This window comes from Archocentrus centrarchus, unplaced genomic scaffold (genome assembly GCF_007364275.1).
Source record: "Archocentrus centrarchus isolate MPI-CPG fArcCen1 unplaced genomic scaffold, fArcCen1 scaffold_24_ctg1_1, whole genome shotgun sequence".
In the NCBI taxonomy this organism is placed as follows: domain Eukaryota; kingdom Metazoa; phylum Chordata; class Actinopteri; order Cichliformes; family Cichlidae; genus Archocentrus; species Archocentrus centrarchus.
This window is the reverse complement of record NW_022060255.1, coordinates 1,638,246-1,656,789: the sequence shown is the minus strand read 5'-3', so window position 1 is coordinate 1,656,789 and position 18,544 is coordinate 1,638,246. Positions and strand designations below refer to the sequence as shown.

General features: G+C 44.9%; 1 protein-coding gene across 1 annotated transcript; it reads right to left on the bottom strand.

The window, feature by feature from the left end:
* Positions 1-11,343: 11,343 nt before the first annotated feature.
* On the bottom strand, positions 11,344-15,373 carry LOC115775849 (uncharacterized). The gene is made up of 6 exons (XM_030723368.1): positions 15,280-15,373; positions 13,644-13,685; positions 13,294-13,563; positions 12,952-13,191; positions 12,290-12,532; positions 11,344-12,022 (listed from the first exon to the last, which is right to left on the bottom strand). Exons 1-6 carry the CDS (start codon positions 15,308-15,310, stop codon positions 11,916-11,918), a joined length of 933 nt encoding a protein of 310 aa, XP_030579228.1. The 5' UTR covers positions 15,311-15,373; the 3' UTR covers positions 11,344-11,915.
* Between the last annotated feature and the right edge of the window lie 3,171 nt (positions 15,374-18,544).

The window sequence follows — 18,544 nt, the reverse complement described above, 5'->3', positions numbered from 1 at the left end:
CTTAAAGTCCTCCATGAGCCACCATGACTGTGTTCAAATGGTCCACCGGAGTGAGCGGCTCTGTGGGAACCTCACCTGTTTGCTGGCAGGTGTTCTCTCTGACTTTTCTCCTTTTGTTTCACACAGTAATGGTGGTCCAATCAGGTCTCTGAGTCTACAAAAGTACTTAGTTACCTTTAGGTAAGAAGTGGTGGAGAAGGTTTGAATGGATGGTTTCCTGTGTTGGATCTCAGGTTTCAGCATTCATCGGTTGGATTATAAAATCCTCTCTCAAACCTTCATGTTAGCCACAAGGCCTGTTCATATATGTGGAGTTTTTACCTTAAGCTAGCTAGGCTGGGTTTAAGTGATTGCAATAAAAAGGCTCCAAAACAGCACAAACACAGGCCAAAGGTCCAGCTCAGGTTAGCTGAGGTGAACTGTGCAGACTGACTCACTGCTGAGGCCTCTAGTGGACATTAGAGGAACTGCAGCTTTTATCTTCTTATTGTCCTGATGGAGAACAGACAGAGACAGGGAGGTGAATCCTCCAGTTCTAAAACACCTACGGGAAGAAAATGTTGACGTGCTCCTTTAACCCCTTTGAGCTGTGATGGTGGGCGGAGCAGCACGAGGTTTTAGTGGTTGTAGTGGGAGCAGCAGGTCCAGGACACAGTCTGAGCTGAACTGGGACTCTGTCCTCACAGGAGAACTTCAGCTTCTCACATTTCTTTGTCTCTTTATCTTAAACACACTTCCTCATTCTCAGCCTGCACTGATGGAAGGAGGCAGCAAACAGGAATCTGCTGCCTTCAGCTCCACCCTCCTGCTGAGGGCATGTTGGTGAACGGGTCAGAGGGAGGGACTGGAGAGGGGCTCCTTACCCCCAACTACATGATGCACAATGAAGAGCAGCAGCACGAATGACACATGAAGCGATTTCAGGAAACTGCTGCATCGTTTCCACAGCTGAGCTGAGCTGAGGGTGAAACAGGGAAGTGATGCAGCTGAAGGCGTCTCTGCTGCTCACACTGACATCAGTCATCATCCAGACAGCATGAAGATCACATCTGTCTCTGTGCTGCTCGGTGAGTCACACACAGCTCCTACACTCATTCTCTCAGTGATTCCAGCTCCCACAGGGACCAGAGTGAGTCCAGGTGAAGCACAGGTACTGAATCAGAGTATTTTTGGTGCTGCAGGAGGTGCAAACAGGAGGTCAGCTTGTTTCTGTAGCTGAGTGTGAAGCAGAGGCAGCTGATCATCATCAGTTTCTGTGTCTGTGACAGAAGCTCAATGAGAAAAAAGGAAAATTATGTTTAGAGAATGACCTCTGACCTTTAGTGAGCTCTGAGTGTCGGTCCAAGCCTTCAGCAGTGATCTAGAATGACTCTGAGTCACTGACAGATCTAAACTGGCTGCTCTGCACGGTTCAGAAATCTGACAGTAATTTGACTTTTTAACAGACTTTAGTTCACACATGTTCACACATGTTAATGATGTTACTGGAAACATTTATCAGATGGTACGAGCTGTGGCTCTCTGCAACATTTATAGAACACCACATCCTGTTTGTAACTGCAAACATCAATGTGTGTAATTTCTCACACCTGATGACTCCTGCCACTCATGCAGAGGTCAAAGGTCTGGATGTTTCTGCTTAGCTCTGACTGTCCAGCTGCAGCAAAAGTGACTCCGTCTGCTCCTCAAACATAAACCCAGTAGCCACCAAAGGAGTAACCACTGAAACTGGCTCAAACCCAGAACATCTTTAAGACTCTTGATGTCAGGCTTACAGTTATGGCCATCAGCCCGTTCAGCTTTCAGATGTTTTCATCAGCTGTTCTTTGGTGCTCCAACAAGAAGGAGACTCAACAACAGCTGTGACAGAAGCCGGAGCACAGGACAGCACAAACACAGCAGAGCCTAAAGACTGGATCCTAACTAAGGGCAGGAGGTACAGAGGCGAGGGCAAACCAGCCCCACACTAACTCCACACTAACTCCCTACTAACTCCCTCCTACAGCCAGCTTCATGTGGCCTGCAGAGGCTTTGGAGTACTGTGAACCAGCCGGTCAGTGAGGCAGCCTGCAAATTCCTACAGACGTGCATCTGAGACAACTGACACTAACTACAACACCACAACACCATCACGCTGTGAAAGAAACAGACCGATCATTTAGGCCATTTCCCATTTGGGACACTCCAACGTGTCTCAGAGTGGCCTCCTTACCTTCTCTCGGGTCCCTGACAAACAACAAACACTGCTGCACACCTGAGTGTGTTAACCTGCTGATCAGTTCCTTTATCAGCTGAACTTTGCTGCAGCTTGTTCCAGTCCACTTTAGCCCTGACAGGATACTGAAAGATCACCTGACTGATAAAGAAGAAAGCTTAAAATTAAAGCTTAACCTGCCTTCTCCAAATCTCTGACAGGCAGGAATGAATTCAGTGTTGGAATCTAGGTTCTGTGGTGACCTCTGTCCTCTTTTTCCAGGTGTGTCGGTGCTGCTGCTGCAGTCTGCAGGTGAGTTCAAACCTCAGTAAAGATGAATGAAGGAGCTGAGGAAGCTTTAATCAGCCACATGGACAGAGGCTGAAAGTTAACTGGTTCAATAATGAGTCGTGCTTTCAGTTCAGTGCATGAACGAGTGCAGGAGGATGCAAACCACCAGACCTCACTGCTCCAGACAAACACAGAGGAACTGAATCCTGAGCTTTCTTACAGCCAGGAGCCTAAACTTCAGTTCAGTTCAGCTTTATTTATACAGCACCAAATCTCAACAAACAGTCGCCTCAAGCAGGGCTTTATACTGTAAGGTCAAGTCTCTACAATCATAACAGAGAAAACCCAACAGTCAAACCAGCTTCACAGCCAGTGCTGCACAATAAAGGACAAGGTGGAGGGGGGGCACCACCAGGGGGGCCACACTACCGTGTCTTTTGTCCTGTCTCCACACAGGTTACACAACCTAACATTACACATGGTGACGGCTGAGCCCTAAAATAAGAGGATCACATTAGTATGCATGTGTTGGAGACAGATCAGCATGCAGTCTCCAGAGTCTCTCAGCAGTGTGACAGGATGCTGATCTTATCACTGTTTCCCCTGCAGCAGCTGGAAGCTGAAAGACAAAAAGTGATTTCTGATGTTTCCACATGTGTTTTTAATGTGTTATGTCTTTGCTTATATTAGTAAATAGTTTAGTTAACAGCATTTCTTTAACCTCTTAACTGGCAGCAAAAAAAAATCACCTGAAAAAACTACATAACGCCCTCTGCTTATTATTGGCTCTGAACAACCCATTTCATAGCCTATTAACTGGCTCCGCCAGCGGTATGAAGTGCATTTTATATGGCAGGCTAGACCCTCCCCTTTTGATTGACACCTCATTTGGCCAATCCTGTTAAGAAATGGATTTCCCAGAGCCAATAACACTCAGAGGGCGTCACGTAGCTTTGTAAGGTGATTTGGTGTGGCCAGTTGGCTGAATGAGGTGTCAATCAAAGTGGGAGGGTCTAGCCTGCCATATAAAAGGAACTACAAAGGGCCCGTCACCAGCCGTGGCCAGTTAAGGGGACATACAATGAAGAAATGACTAAAAGTATTTTCTGACTGTGGTTTTCACCTACATTAGAATGACATGAAGAACAGAGATCTTTGTAGCTGCTCCATCCTCTGCTGTTTGATTCAAACTTGAACTCAGTCTGACACTGTGTTTAAACCAGGCTGAAGCCTGACTGTCCATATTAGTCCATGTTTATTTCAAGGAGTTAGAAACAATATTTCTTTTTTTTATATAAAATATAAATGAAATATGAATGTTCAGAAATATAAAAATAAAAGCTTCTTTGTCGTAGGCCAGTAAAAGTCTGACCTGCAGCTGTTGGACACTGAATTATTATTAACATTAATTATTAACGCGCACCATCAGATCTGCTCCTGCAGCAGGAAATGTTGCATCAAAGCTCAGCTCTGAGGAACTGATGTGCTTCATGCTGCTTTAAAGGCTGACACACAAACATGCTGACACACAAACATGCTGACTCATTCACTAGCTCAGTTAAACATGTACCCCACACACACACACACACACACACACACACACACACACTAAATTGAGCTCACTGCAGCACTGTGAGAACTCTTTCAAAGAGGACAGAGTGAAGGCTTTTATATTTGATGCATTTCTGTCAGTGTTTGTTCTACCTGGATGAAGGTCAAAGGTCAGACACAGACACACAGGTCTCTCAGTCCCTGTATTCAGCTGATTCATGTTTCTCTCCTCAGTTTCCCAGCATGCCTCAGGGGTGGAGGTGTTTGAGGGGGCGGAGTCTGTCTTGCTGCCCTGTCAGGTACCAGCTGATGTTTCCAGGGACTCCACAGCAGTGTGGGACCGTGGTGAGTTCCAGGTCCATGCACGTCAGCAGAGCGGTGATGCTCTTGATGAGCAGAACCGTCATTACGCTGGTCGAACATCAATGAGAGCTGACGCTCTGCAGACTGGAGACCTCAGCCTCACTCTGAGGAACCCTGCAGGCTCTGACAGTGGAACCTACACCTGCACCACCCGCAGGTTTGGACAAGTTCAGAGCCGGACTGAAGTACAGCTGAAGGTTAAAGGTCAGTGTGGTAGATACTAGGGATAGGCATGATTTTAAATGTACAAATCGTCATGATATTAACAAAGAAGTGTTTAACAAACAAACATGAGGAACATGCAAAGATGAGAAAAAGTTCTAAAAATAAATGAAAAACAGAAACTCAGGAAAAGCTCGACAGGCCCAGCTGTACTTATCATACTGCAGGGAGCATGAACTCTGTTAGTGAAGCTCACGGTTTCCTCCTTCTTCAGCTCCTCCTCCTCCTGTGCTCAGGCTCTTCTGCCATCTGCTGGTCTTCTGTCCGTACTGCATCTCCACTGGTCTGCTGCTCTCCATCTGCTCCAGCAAGAAGACCCCAAACAGAGCAGCCATCTCCATGGAGATGACCCAGCGTGATGGAGGAGGAGGTCAGGGATTGGATGAAGAGTATGATGATGTCACTGCTGATGTCACCACTGAGCATGCCTTCTGAGTACATGGTCAGGGTTAGGGATCCAGAGCTGTAAACATATGAAGGCTGTGGGTCACTGATGAACCTCTGATGGAGATGCAACATGAACTCATTCATATGAAGCAGCGTTACAGCAGGTCAAAGGTCAAACAGCAGAATGTGATGTCACAGATTTTCTTATGCTCACTTTTTTCTTCCTGTTTGAGTTTCCTCAGCGCCTTCATGCTGACGCACATGTTTGCTGACAGTCAGCTCGGTCTCCCTGTTTCCCCACGGTCCACTGCCTTCCAGCTCCACTCCCTGGACTCCCCTACCCCCTGCTGTGTCACCTGCTCCTCAATCCACCTGCTGCCTTTCATTCACCTGTTGTGTCCTTCTGTTGTGTCTTTCTGTTGAGGTCTGCACGAGCAGTGTTTGGGTCCAGGATCAGAGGACTGTAGGAGACCATGTCCTTCATGGTGTTCCAGATGTTGAAGGTCAGGTTGTCCAGGTGTTTGGCCTGGTCTATCAGAGCTCCTGAGGGCAGCTGTGGATCATCCAGCAGGGGGCAGCGCTGGACTCTTTCCACTGCAGCCTTGTAGCTGTGCAGGAATGAGACGTCTTCAGCTCTCAGCTCCTCCTCTGTGGCTCTGACTGAGTGTGAAAGAGCTGCTATCTGTCTGCTCAGAGCCTCCATCTTCTCCTTCATCATCCCACTCTTCTGCTCCTCTTCCTCCCTCAGTGCAGCCAGCCTGGCCTCCTCTTCCTCTGCTAGAAACTGCTGAACTTTACAGCCAAAATAACCATGTTTACAGCCTGATGCAGAAACTGCAGCTAATGTCTCCTTTGAAACGATTGTTTTTATAACTCACTTGGAATAAAGTTTAAATTCAGATACTACCCTCTAAAGCACCATGTTTCTCACACGTTTGCATCATGCTGGCGTGTGTGTGTGTGTGTGTGTGTGTGTGTTGGGGGGTCATAGGGCAGAAAGTGGGGCACAGATGTTATTACAGTTGAAACACAAATTTTCCATCACAGTCTTTTGAATATTTTAATCAGGTTATAAACTTTGCATGTAATAGTAATATAGTAATATAGTAACATAGTAATATATTAATATAGTAACATAGTAACATAGTAATATAGTAATGATAGTAAATATAAAAAAGACAAAAACATCCATAGAAGAGCAGAGCTTGCACAGCTGGGCTTCAAGTAAACATCATAAACTGGAAGGTGAAAGAGTCTCAGGTGTTCAGTAGAACTGTCGGCATCGTGATGACCTCACCTGTGAGGAGAAATGTCTGCGGTCTGTGCATCACCATGATAGGGAGGCGCCCAGTTAGGTAGCAGGTTTAATTGCAGCTGTTCTTCCATGACAGGCTGTTCAGGTAAAGAAGAGTGAGGCAGATTTATCAATGGTTCCAACAGTCAGGGTTCTAACACACAGCATCCTCAGTGTTGGAGGGCTAAGGCTCCAGTGACTCCTGTCATGAGTGACAGTAACACAGTTTCCCCATAAATTCTGTCAGACCGCTCTAACAGAACTTCCTGTTCCTGCATTTTCTTTAAGTCCATCAGCCAAAGTTTCCAATTCACTGAGTGCTTCTGTAACAGAACCACCAGCTGCAGTGTTGTTAGCAATGATCGTACAACATGCATCACCAAACATCACACTCCCCTCCTTTCTCTGCTAACAACATATCTAATGCCATGTCAGTCACATGCATCTGTTCTCCTAAAGCCTTCAGTGCATCTTAAGTTATATTATCAACTCTCTGCTGGTTGTAACAGATGTAATTGATCCACTCTGTGTTTTTGTTGGTCTCTATCACATGTCCAAAGAGCTGAAGCCACGATGTAAATCCTGCAGCAATTTGACTTCATGTTTTATACTCATCATCACCAATGTCTATCTACACTTTGGAGTCAGGATGTCCTGGGATCATTTAAACCTACTTTTAAGGCATAATAACTGAACCTGTGGGTGAATCATAGTGTTTTTAATTAATCTGACTCTGATGCAAGTGTCTGAGGTAAAACTGGACGCAGCCGTGCATCTCCACTCAGCCACCCTACATCAGCTACCTTTGGATCTGGATTATGGGGTGACCCATGGGTGTTTTACTACCCACTCAGAGTGCCTGCAGGGTCAATTCAGTTCAATTTTATTTATCTAGCACCAAATCACAACAAACAGTCGCCTCAAGGCGCTTTGTATTGTGGGTAAAGACCCTACAATAATACAGAGAAAACCCAACAGTCAAAACGACCCCCTATGAGCAGCACTTGGTGACAGTGGGAAGGAAAAACTCCCTTTAACAGGAAGAAACCTCCAGCAGAACCAGGCTCAGGGAAAGCCCTGACAGCTGGCAGGTCAGTGGAATTATATCGATAACATGGGTCACTTCATTAGGTACACCTGTTCAGCTGTTCACTGTTGTAAATAGCCAATCACATGGCAGCAGCTTCATGCATTTAAGCATGCAGACTTGATCAAGACGACCTGCTGAAGTTCAAGCTGAGCATGATGGGGGAGAAAGGTGGTTTAGGAGACTCTGAGCGTGGGATGGTTGTTGGTCTGAGTACTTGAGAATCTGCTGGGATTTTTTCACACAGCCTCTCTGAGGTTTACAGAGAAGGTCTGGAAAAGAGGAGGAGAGCTGCAGCTCTCCTCTCTGGGAGGAAATGCCTTGTTGAGGTCAGAGGTCAGAGAATAATGGACAGACTGCTTTGAGCTGATAGGAAGGCAGGAACTCAAATAACTATTTACTATAACCAAGGTGCTCAGCAGAGCATCTTGAACCTAGAACCGTGAAGCAGATGAGCTACAGTATCAGAAGAACACACCAGGTGAAGAACACCAGCTAAGAAACTGAAGCTCTGAAGGAACAAGTGGTTCTAATCTAGGACTGTACCTAATGAAGTGGCTGCTGAGTGTCTGTGTCTCTGTGTTATGGTGTGAAAACAGAACTGAGAGGTTAGTGAACCCAGCAGGGGGCGCAATGTGACAGATGATTTTCACACTGAGACTTCAGAACGTATACATTCAATGTCACTTCATTAGGTACACCCAATCAAATGCTCATTCATGTTTAATCATTTGTCTAATTTGATTGGTCCATCAGCTGATGGTGATGTGTCACATGACTCTGAGCTGGCTCTGGGTTCTCTGGGTTCTGCGTCTCCTGGTTCTCCTGCTTCATGTTTGGGTTCTTCATGCTTCATGAATATAAAAGGATGAAGCAGCCTGCAGGTATGATGAGTGTGTTCCTGTGTGTCTTGTTAGCAGCACTAACACACTTTAATGACAAACGTTACCACATGCTGTCAGGAAGCAGTCTGAGGCTCAGAGCTCTGAACAGCCGGCATCACTGCAGTTTCAGCACTTTGGTTGGAGTGAATAAAGTGAAGGTTTACTGTTAGAAAGCTGTGGAGACTGCAGCTGCAGCTCAGCACTCTGTTACCTGCTGTGGTGGCTCAGAGGGAGCAGCAGGTACTGTATCCTGGATTCAGCAGATCCACAGCCCTGCTCCCGGCTCTCCTCTGTTAGTCTTTGTGGCTGCTCGGCTCCACGTCCCTGCAGGACTCCAAAAACACACTTCTAATGAGGGAAGAGGAACATTTTTCAGTTCCTGCTGCTCTGATCATACATAGCTCCTTCATCACTCATGAAGGATTTTGACCTTCTGTCAGGGGGAGGCTGAGACTTCTGTTTCAGTACCAACAAATGAAGAATGGATGGTTTCCTTTAAAGCACTGCAGGCCAAACCTGCTGCACTTGCTGGCATTCTTTGGGAAGGATGGCTGCTGCAGGGCTCCCTGCATGGTTTGAGGATTAATCGTCCGGGGTTGATGCATCCACCAGAGTGATGGTTAGAAGGTGCTCAGAGCAGAGAGTCTGAACGTGTGAGTCAGGTTTGTGTAGTTTGTGTAGAGAAGCTCTGGTCCCTTCGAATGCTGTGGTCTCAGCAGTCAGTGGACATCAACTGTTCCAAACAGAGAGATGAAGGAGCAGTATGTTCTCCACCACAACCATTAAAACACCAAATGAAGGAGCATGTTTTTGAAGAGTGACCTCCTCATGACCTCTGACAGCGGACTCATCTCTGTGTTTCAGACCTCAGTACTGCTGATCACATTTTTACTACAGAGATTAGAACTGTAGGTGTTAAATCAAGCGAATCATACAGACTCTCAGAGATGCAGTTTGTTTATGTGAACGACGACGTTTCCTTGTGGAGTTCCACAGGGTTCTGTGCTGGGACCGATACTTCTGGATGACGGCTGGGATAAAATGTCATTTCCTGTTTCTAAATTCAGACAAACTGAAGTTTTTGTATTTGGTCCTAAAAAAAAGAAAACATGGCATCAAACCAGATGCTTACTCTGGAAGGCTTTACTTTGTTTAACATATAAACCAGTAAACACATCTAACACCCTGCACTCACAGGAGGTTCACAGGAGAACCTGAGGATCCCCTTAGAACACATTCCTTTGTAAATGGTCTCAGATCTGACTGGAATCAGGTGAAGTAATTCAAAGCTTTGCTCAGTTCTCGGTGTGAAGCTGGAACAGTTTTTGTCACATGTGTGTGGACTCATCTGCCTGACCTCTGACCTCTGTCCATAAGAACAGGAAGAAAGAAGCTGATCGTCTGATTGCTGATCGATCAGTTTGATGGTTTCGTTGGGGAAATGGAGGAGAGCAGCCGAGTCACCATCATAGTATCAATGTTTGAAACTGCAGAGGTCATTCATGCAGCAGCGAGGTTTAAGGAAGCAGAATGTGCTGCTCTGTGGGGAAATGTCCCACACAAAGTGCAATCTGAGACACTTTGTTACACTTTTTAACTGTGGTGTGTGTGTGTGTGTGTGTGTAGGATTACCTCCTGAGTACTCACCTCTTTCTTTCTCAGTCTGGTGTATCAGAGTTCAGCTGTGGTTTTGGGGCAGCTGGAAGTGCAGGAACAGCTGTGCACATTTCTGGGATTTTACATTTTAATTGATTTATTCTGTGAAGTGAGTTGAGAAAAATTCTCGCCCCTGTGCTCTGACAGTGACCCCCCGCCCCCCCCACCCCCCCACCCCCACTGATCACCCTGCAGAGCATGTGTGAGTGACATCATCATGGGCTGAAGTATTAATAATGTTCAGAGGTTGTTGCGTGCTCTCTGAGTCATACTCATGTGTTTAACTATTCAAACTGTGCACACGTCTCTGCCTCAGTGAAACTGAGTGCACGCGCCTGATCTCTACTCATGTTTACAGTCACATAAACAGTTAATGTTACAGGACATGACAGCTGATGGTGAAGCAAAGAAGAAGTGCACACTGACTGCATGTGAAACTGAGACTGAGCAGAGAAGTGGATTAAAGGAAATGTGCTGATCTCAGTTCAGCATTCTGCTCAAACACACACACGAAAAAACCCACAAAAAAACCCACAAAACACAAATGAGCTCCTCAGGCTTTTATTTACAAAGCAGCTTGTAAATACTGAGTTGTATATATATATATATATAACTGTGTGATTGCAAATTGAAAAGAGTGTCTGCATTAAATATGAAATAAGTGTAGGGATGGTTTATGTGTGAGCCTTCAGTCTGATTCCTGCAAACTGTAAAATAAACCTGAATAAACTGTGAAGCTGAAACTCTACTGAGGGGCTTTTACTGCGGTCAGGTGACTTTTGTCTCCGCCTACAATCTAAAATTAAAAAGATTCTTCACCCTCAAACAGGAAGTAATCATTTTGGTGCATTTATTCAAACAGTTCATTAAGGAAAATGTGTTTGGTATGAAATTAATGTCTGTCAATCAAATCAATTTAAATGTTACTAAACATAACGTTTTGCAGTGTATTAATGAACTAAATTAGATTAAAGTTAGATTGATTAATGAAATGAATTCTGATTGGCTGCTCATCCACAGTTACATATTCATGTTAATTTTTCCTCATGATGGAAAAATAAACTCCTGTGTGCCGAGCTGCAGCTCCTGATACACAACAAAAATACCCATTAATTTGTTTTTATGGTTTTTAAAGCTTTTATTATCATCTTAATTCTTATTTTAGTTTTTTATTTCTGCATTTTCATTTAATTTAGACTGAGTTTGTTTGATTTTACTGAGTTTTTATTGTTTAGAAATGTTTAGTTTGACTTTGTTTTATTCTAACATTGAGGTATAAAAACAAAAAAACCTGACTCACAATCATGAACACAACAAATCTCAATAACGACATGAACTAAACTGAACAAAAGCACTAAAACCAAAGACTTTTTAGATATAACTTTATTTATTTTCTAGTACACAATATTGTTGCAGTTTTCTAGTTTTCACTTCATTAAACTCTCCCCTTCACGCCCACCCTCAGCCTCCAGTTTAGTTTCAGTTCTCTACGATAAGCTTTAGAAGCTGTGATGTTGCCTTCTTTGGGCTGGCGGATGTAGACAATACAGAGAAAATAGTTCCAACAACAAACAAGGTGAACTGTCCCTTTAAGCAAAGTGCTGCTAACAGAGTGGCGTCTGTGGCATCAGGTATAAGTCAAAGTATGAATCAGAGTCTGGTGTTCACTGTTAACCTCAGAGGCTGCTCTGTGAAAGCAGGAGGAGCGTCACATCACACAGAGGGCGGAAACTGGAGGAACAATCGGGACCAAAGTCCAGCCTGTTTGGTGTTTTGGGGAAACCAGTGACACATTTCTGAGGTCAAATTTCATAAACAAATGATGCTTTCAGGAAGCGTCTGCAGGAATGGGAGAAACCAGAATCACGTGTGCGCGCAGAGAAACGAGAAGCTGGAGCTTCCTGTGTGACGGACGCTTCCTTCAGCTTCCAGACAGATTTCAGATCAGCAGATTCAGACAGAAGTCACAGAAACACTCAAGCTGCTTCATTCAAAGTAATCAGAGGACTCGCACTCCGAGATGGCATCAACAGTGATGTCATAATTGTCTTCAGCCAGCTGGGTCATTCCCATGGTAACAGCAGGTGTGTTTCCTGTGGGCAGATCAGATCAGGAGTGTTAGTGTTCATGCATGAGTACACAGACAGTCCCCACTGATCGCTGCTGAGTGGGCCCACAGAGGACACTGTGACCACTGTGACTTTCCTTAAAATGATGAAGCCTGCAGGTTTCTGCAGAGCTGCAGGCACCAGGGCACCGTTCACTGTGCAGAGTCAGACCTGCTGAGCAGGATGGCAGCAGGGATGCAGCTCACAGACGTGATGCTGCAGCTGCGTGCAGATGTCTGTGTTTGTATCTACCTGAGCTCATGGCTGAGGTCCTGTCCAAGCAGATGGACAGCAGCAGACCGGTCGTGATGAAGTATGGACAGAAGACCAGCAGGTGGAAGACAATTCTGAAAGAAGACACGCAGGAAGAAGGAGGAGGAGGAGGAGGAGAGGAAGAGTCGGTGGGACAAGGAGGAGGAGGAAGAGTGGAGGTGGAGGGAATGGTCTCCATATGACGAGGACGGATGAAAGATCTGACAGAGGTTGTAGGAGGACCTGCAGGAGAGACGAGGAACTTAAGTCAGTTCATTGATTCAGGGTCAGGGTTCAATGATTCACCTCAGAAAGTTCATTCTGCTCCTCCTCAGCCTCCAGAAACATGACCAGATGATTTGAAATGGATCAGACGGAGCAGACGGACAGACGGACTTACACAGAAACATTAGTAAGAAGAAGCTGAGCAAATGTTCTTCAGCTGTTCCATAATTCATCATGATAACAACAGTCAGATTATTGAATCTGAGCACTGCAGATGTCTTACAGCAGTCATCAGTTCTCCTTCACAGCTTTCCTCCACCTCACGATGCTTTCCATCGAGGTCGAGGAAAAGTGTTCAGGATAACAGGAAAGAGGAACGATTTCTGACTATTTAACCAAAACACTGTCATGACAGGAAATGATGTCAATATTCTGACCTCTGACCCTCAGGAAGCTCTGAGGAGATGGTCCAGTGAGATCAGTAGCACACCAGTAGAGACCCTCATTAACCTGCTGCACGTTGGAGATGATGTGCTCCTTATATCCAGACCCGAGAAGACGTCCACTCATGAAGAAATAAGCTGCCACTGTGTCACCATTGATCTGTCTGCAGCTCAGAGTGACATCACTTCCTCTTATCACAGGAAGTGCAGGGATCTCCAGGATCACACCTTTGTCTGGAGAGACAAAACAGAGAGAGCGAGTTACACCAAGCAGCAGAATATGAATCTCTGATCAGTGTTTTAGCTTCTCATCTAAGTTCGGAGCTGCAGCTTTACCTGAAACACTGACGGACACATCGTTGCTCTTCTGTCCAGAACTGGTTTCACACCAGCAATTTGCAGTGAAGGTTGTTTTGAAGTCCAGAACACAGGAGGAACCATCAAGTCTCCCAAAGTCTTCAGCTGCTCCACACTCACCAGTCTGGTTTCCTCTGGTGCTCCTCACCGTCCATCCATCAGCTGTTTCTCCATCATCAACACAGCTCAGAGACACTGAAGAAGATCCACTGAAGAACTGCTGAAGGTTTGGACTGACAGACAGAGAGACTGGAGGACAGACACACAGAGTAAATGTGTTTGTGTTCTTGTTGGAGTCTACCTGATTGTTTACACTTCCATCAACTCACCTGCAGAAACAGTCAGTGCAGACAGCAGCAGCACACACACACCTGTGAAAAAGACACAGATTTAAACTTCCTTATACTTCTTCTCTCTGTCCTCAGAGAAGAAGTCAACTAATATACTGTGGCATCTTTTATGGGATGGCTGCATAGTTAAGAGCAAAACGTTCCAATATCACAGGCAGGTACACAGGGGAAGACCAAACTAGCCTGTGATTGGTCGTTCCTTCCGATAGAACTAAGTGATGTAAACAATGTCATCAGGGAGAAAGAGAAGAGACGATGTATGGACACATTTGTCCTTTGACGTTGTGACAAACAAAACTATGTGTAAACCATGTGGGGCGACAAATCTTAATCGACATCTGCAAACCAGTCACCCAGATCTCCATGCAAAGGTCAGCATTTTAATGTCATACAGGGTAAAGTGTTTTTCCCAGTTTGTGTTCAGAGAAAATCTCCACCCCGCGGTGGATTAGCCTTTCCTAATCTTAGTCCTGAACACTGCCCTGTACCTTTCAGAGCGTCCTGCTGTAAAACGCTCCTATTATCTCAGTAAGGTGGTGTTAATGATCAGGTGTGTGGGAAGCAGGTGAAACGCTCATGTTAATATTATTAATAATATTCCATAACTTTTAATAAGTGTTTAATTTTGTGTATAATGACTAATTCAAGGGAACTGAAGAAAAAGCATTTACATTTTACACCCTTTATATTTTAGTCGACTAAATCCACTGTAGATTTAGTCGAATATATTCTTACCATAATTCGTTGACTAAAACTAAAACTATTCAGATACTAAATTATGACTAAAACTAAATTACATTTTGCTGTCAAAATGAACACAGGAAGAAACCTCCAGCAGAACCAGGCTCAGGGAGGGGCAGTCATCTGCTGTGAACGGTTGGGGCTGAGGGGAGAGAGACAGGACAACTAACTAATGAATAAAAATACCTCATAATCTAACATTATTGGGTATTTACACTAAAATATGAAGGTGACTGATGCTGTGCTTTTTGGCGCCGTAAGAACTGAATTGGATTCAGGGTCACTTGATCCAGCTCTAACTATAAGCTTCCAGGAGGAGACTCGGTGCACTCAGTAAAGAGTTCACAGACTCAGTGGAATATTCCTGATTTTAAAGGTTCAGATCTTTCACTGCAGCTTTTTTTTTTTTTTTTCCAACACTGATCATTTTGTAAATCACAGTCCTCGTGTATCTCAGTGATTACAGGAAACTTTAAAGGCTTTGAAAACCTTCCAGAGTTGCAGTTTCTGGTTTTCTTTCCTCATCTTGAATTTTTATTCTTTTTCAGTTGTTGTTTGTCTCTTTGTTAAGAAAGAAATGAGTTCATTTAAGCACATGTACAGTGTGAGGAGATCCACGTCTCTAAAGTGCAGAACGGTGATGTTTGTAAACACACAAACAAAAACATATATTCATATTTCCTCGATCAGCTGCCTCTACTTCGCACTCAGCTACACAAAACAGAAAAAAGCTGACTTCCTGTTTTTCCTCCTACCGCAGCGAGTAAAGTGTCAGCGTTCATTCAGTACCTGTGCTTCACCTGCACCTGGACCCACTCTGGCCCCTGTGGGAGCTGGATTCACTGAGGGAGTGTAGGAGCTGTGTGTGACTCACCGAGCAGCACGGAGACAGATGCAGACTTCATGGTGTCTGAATGACGACTGATGGTCAGTGCGAGCGCAGACTTTCACTTCAGCTCTTGTTAACAGCAGCCTGTCACCACAGTAAAGGCGGAAGCTTCAGTGTGGAGAGTTTCAGTACCCTGGTTAGCTGGATCAAAGGTCTGAGCCCTGAGCCAATCACATTCAAGTAAAACCATCCATCCATCCATCCATGTTCTCCTGCTTATCTGGGCCCGGGTCGCGGGTGCAGCAGCAGCAGGATTCCCAGGCCAGTTGAGAGATATAATCTCTCCAGCGTGTCCTGGGTCTGGGGCCTCCTCCTGCTGGGATATGCCTGTAACACCTCACACAAGAGGCACCCAGGGGGCACCCTCGTTGCCACCACTGTATTTAAGGAATCCTCAAAATATCCATCAGTTATTCTTAAGAAGGTCCTCGTGTTTTGAAAAGCTGATTCATATTTTTGAATCATAAACACAACCACAAGTAACATCTGAGACTGACGTCAGGCTAGCAAGAAACCACACCAGTCACATGACCTCAGCGTCACCAGCACTGAGCTAAAGAGTTCCTGCAGAGGAGCTCCTCACACTTTCACATCAGGTTCAGCCGTCTGTGAGGGCGTTACCAAAGTTCAGAGGCTTTTCTTTGGAGGAGGAGACTGCAGACACACAACATCACATTAACACACAGCACACATAACTGCAGACTGCCTCCTGCACAGAGGTGGTTGGTTTGTATGTAGAACTCTGAATGTGTCCTTCAGAGTGAGTTTAGCATCCAGACAGAGTGTTGATAACACTCAGTCACAGTGTTGGAGCACAGATGCTGTCTGTGAAGTGTGTCAGTGTGGACTGGTTAGAAAGAGCAAAGCAAACATGCCCATGTGGACCCACAGTGGGTAGGAGTGAGTGAGCTGTGGAGCTGTGTGGGCAGGAAAAACCCACATTTAGCCCACATGAGCCCCCAGCAGTTTCCCCCTTTGGGGTCCCTCTATGGGGTGAAACTACTGTGGGCGCAGTGTGGGATGAGTGTGGGTTTGTCCTGCCCGCAGTTTACTCACACCTGCCCACTGTGGGCCCACACAGACACGTTTCTGTCACATTATTTCCTAAAAGGAAGCAGAAAACAGGGAAACGTGACTGTTGTGGAGAGGCTGAAACCTTAGAACACGTTTTATGACACTGCCAGAAATATGAGGCTGAGAGGAGACCGATTACCTCAGTGACGCTCTGCACTCAGGGAGTGAAAGATATCACAACATGTTCCATTTGTTAGGAAACATGAACCCATGTGAGAGCCTTGGAGGTGTTTTATACAGTTTGGACACACCTTCTAATTCAGTGGGTTTTCATTATTTACAAAGTGTCTCCATTGTAGATTAATATTAGAGTCATCCAAACTATGAAGGAACACACATGGAATTACTGAGTAAACAAAAAGTGTTAAACAAACCAGAATATGTTTCAGGTAACAGCTGTGCCTGTTACCTGAAACATATTCTCGTCCTCTTAATGTGTTTGAGACATCAGTTGTGTTGTGATGAGGTAGAGTTGGGATAGCATGAATAGCCCTATTTGAGTAATGCTCTGCTCCATATGATGGCAAAAACTACTCGACTAAGTAAAGAAAAACAAGAGTCCATCATCACTTTAAGAAATGAAGTCCAGTCAATCTGAAAAATTTCAGGAACTTTGAAAGTGTCCTCACGTGCAGCAAAGACCGTCAAAGGTTACGATGAAACTGGCTCTCATCAGGACCGGCCCAGGAAAGGAAGCAGCAGGATAAGTTCATCAGAGTTACCAGCTCCAGAAATAACAGCAGTAACAGAATCGTGTCCAGGAGTGTGATGTTTAATAACTTTGTTGGATGAAGAAATATTTCAGGTTCAACAGTCAGAGTGCAGTGAGGCCATCACTGAGCATGTTAACAGTACAGTTAGTTTTTTCATCCATAACTCGACTCGACAGTGTCAGAGGCAGTGGAACGTTTCCAGCAGCTTTGTAGTGTCTCTGCAGCATCTACAGGAGGTCTTAGAGCTCTTCATGCTTCCACCTGCTCACCAACTTTATGGAGAAGCTGATTTCCTTCCCCAGCAGGACTCAGCAGCATCCCACAGCCAGAACTGACCATCTTATTACTGTGTTTGAGTGGCCAGCCAGCTCTCCTGACCTGAGCCCCGCAGAGAGTCTGTTATTGTCTTACTATTGTAATTCATTATTCCTCTGCCTGAGCAAATCATCTCAGGATCTCTTACAGCTGCTGCGAGGCTTCTCACCTGGTCCCCTAAAAGGTCCCATATAACACCAGTCCTGGCTTCCTTCTACTGGCTCCCCATTAATTTAGGATCAATGTTGGTGATCACGTTCAGAGCCCTCCACGGTGAGACGCCTCCATATATCAGTGAGCTATTACAGCCCCACCAACCATCCAGATCTCTGAGATCCAGGTAAGACAAAGGATGACTGTGATTTTGTGGTCGTGGCCCCCAAGTTGTGGAACTCACTTCCAGTGGATTTAAGATCTGTGGACTCTGTTGATACCTTTAAAAAGAAACCAAAGACCCAGCTGTGCAGGCTAGCTTTTATTTCATTCTAGCAGTTTTTACCATTTTAACTGCTGCATTTTATATTGTTAAGCACTTTGAGCCCTGTTCTGGTAAATAAACTTTACCTACTGTAGTTACTTATTGTAGAGATGAAGATGAGAAACCCCTGATGAGCTGAAGGTCACCATCAGAGCAGCCTGAGCTTCAGGAACTCCTCAGCAGCTGATCTCCTCCATGCAGCGCTGCACTGATGCAGGAATTAAGGAGCTCAAACCCGGTGCTTTTCAGAAGCTCATATTTCAGTATGCAGATCTTTAGGTGATTGTTCTGAGGATGTACAATCAGCTTTCCACACTTCCTGCCTCACCTCTATTGTTGCTGAATTTTCCAAATTAAATCCCTCATCAGGCTCCAGTTATGCCCACAAAGAATTCCAATGGAAGAGATTGAAGAGCAACAATGAAGCAGAATTCACTAGTTTGATATTTAATGTGCAGACAGTAAAGTGAGCTGCTCCATGGAGCAGCACACAGAGTCATAATGAATGAATCCTCCCAGTGAGGAGCTTCTAATCTACGATAATTATAATATATTCAGATTCATTTTTTATGTCACACTGATATGGATAACATACTCATACCACATGCTATAGATAGCCAAGTACATGCATAATATTCTTCTCTGCTGGTTATTAAAAAGCAAAAGCTCT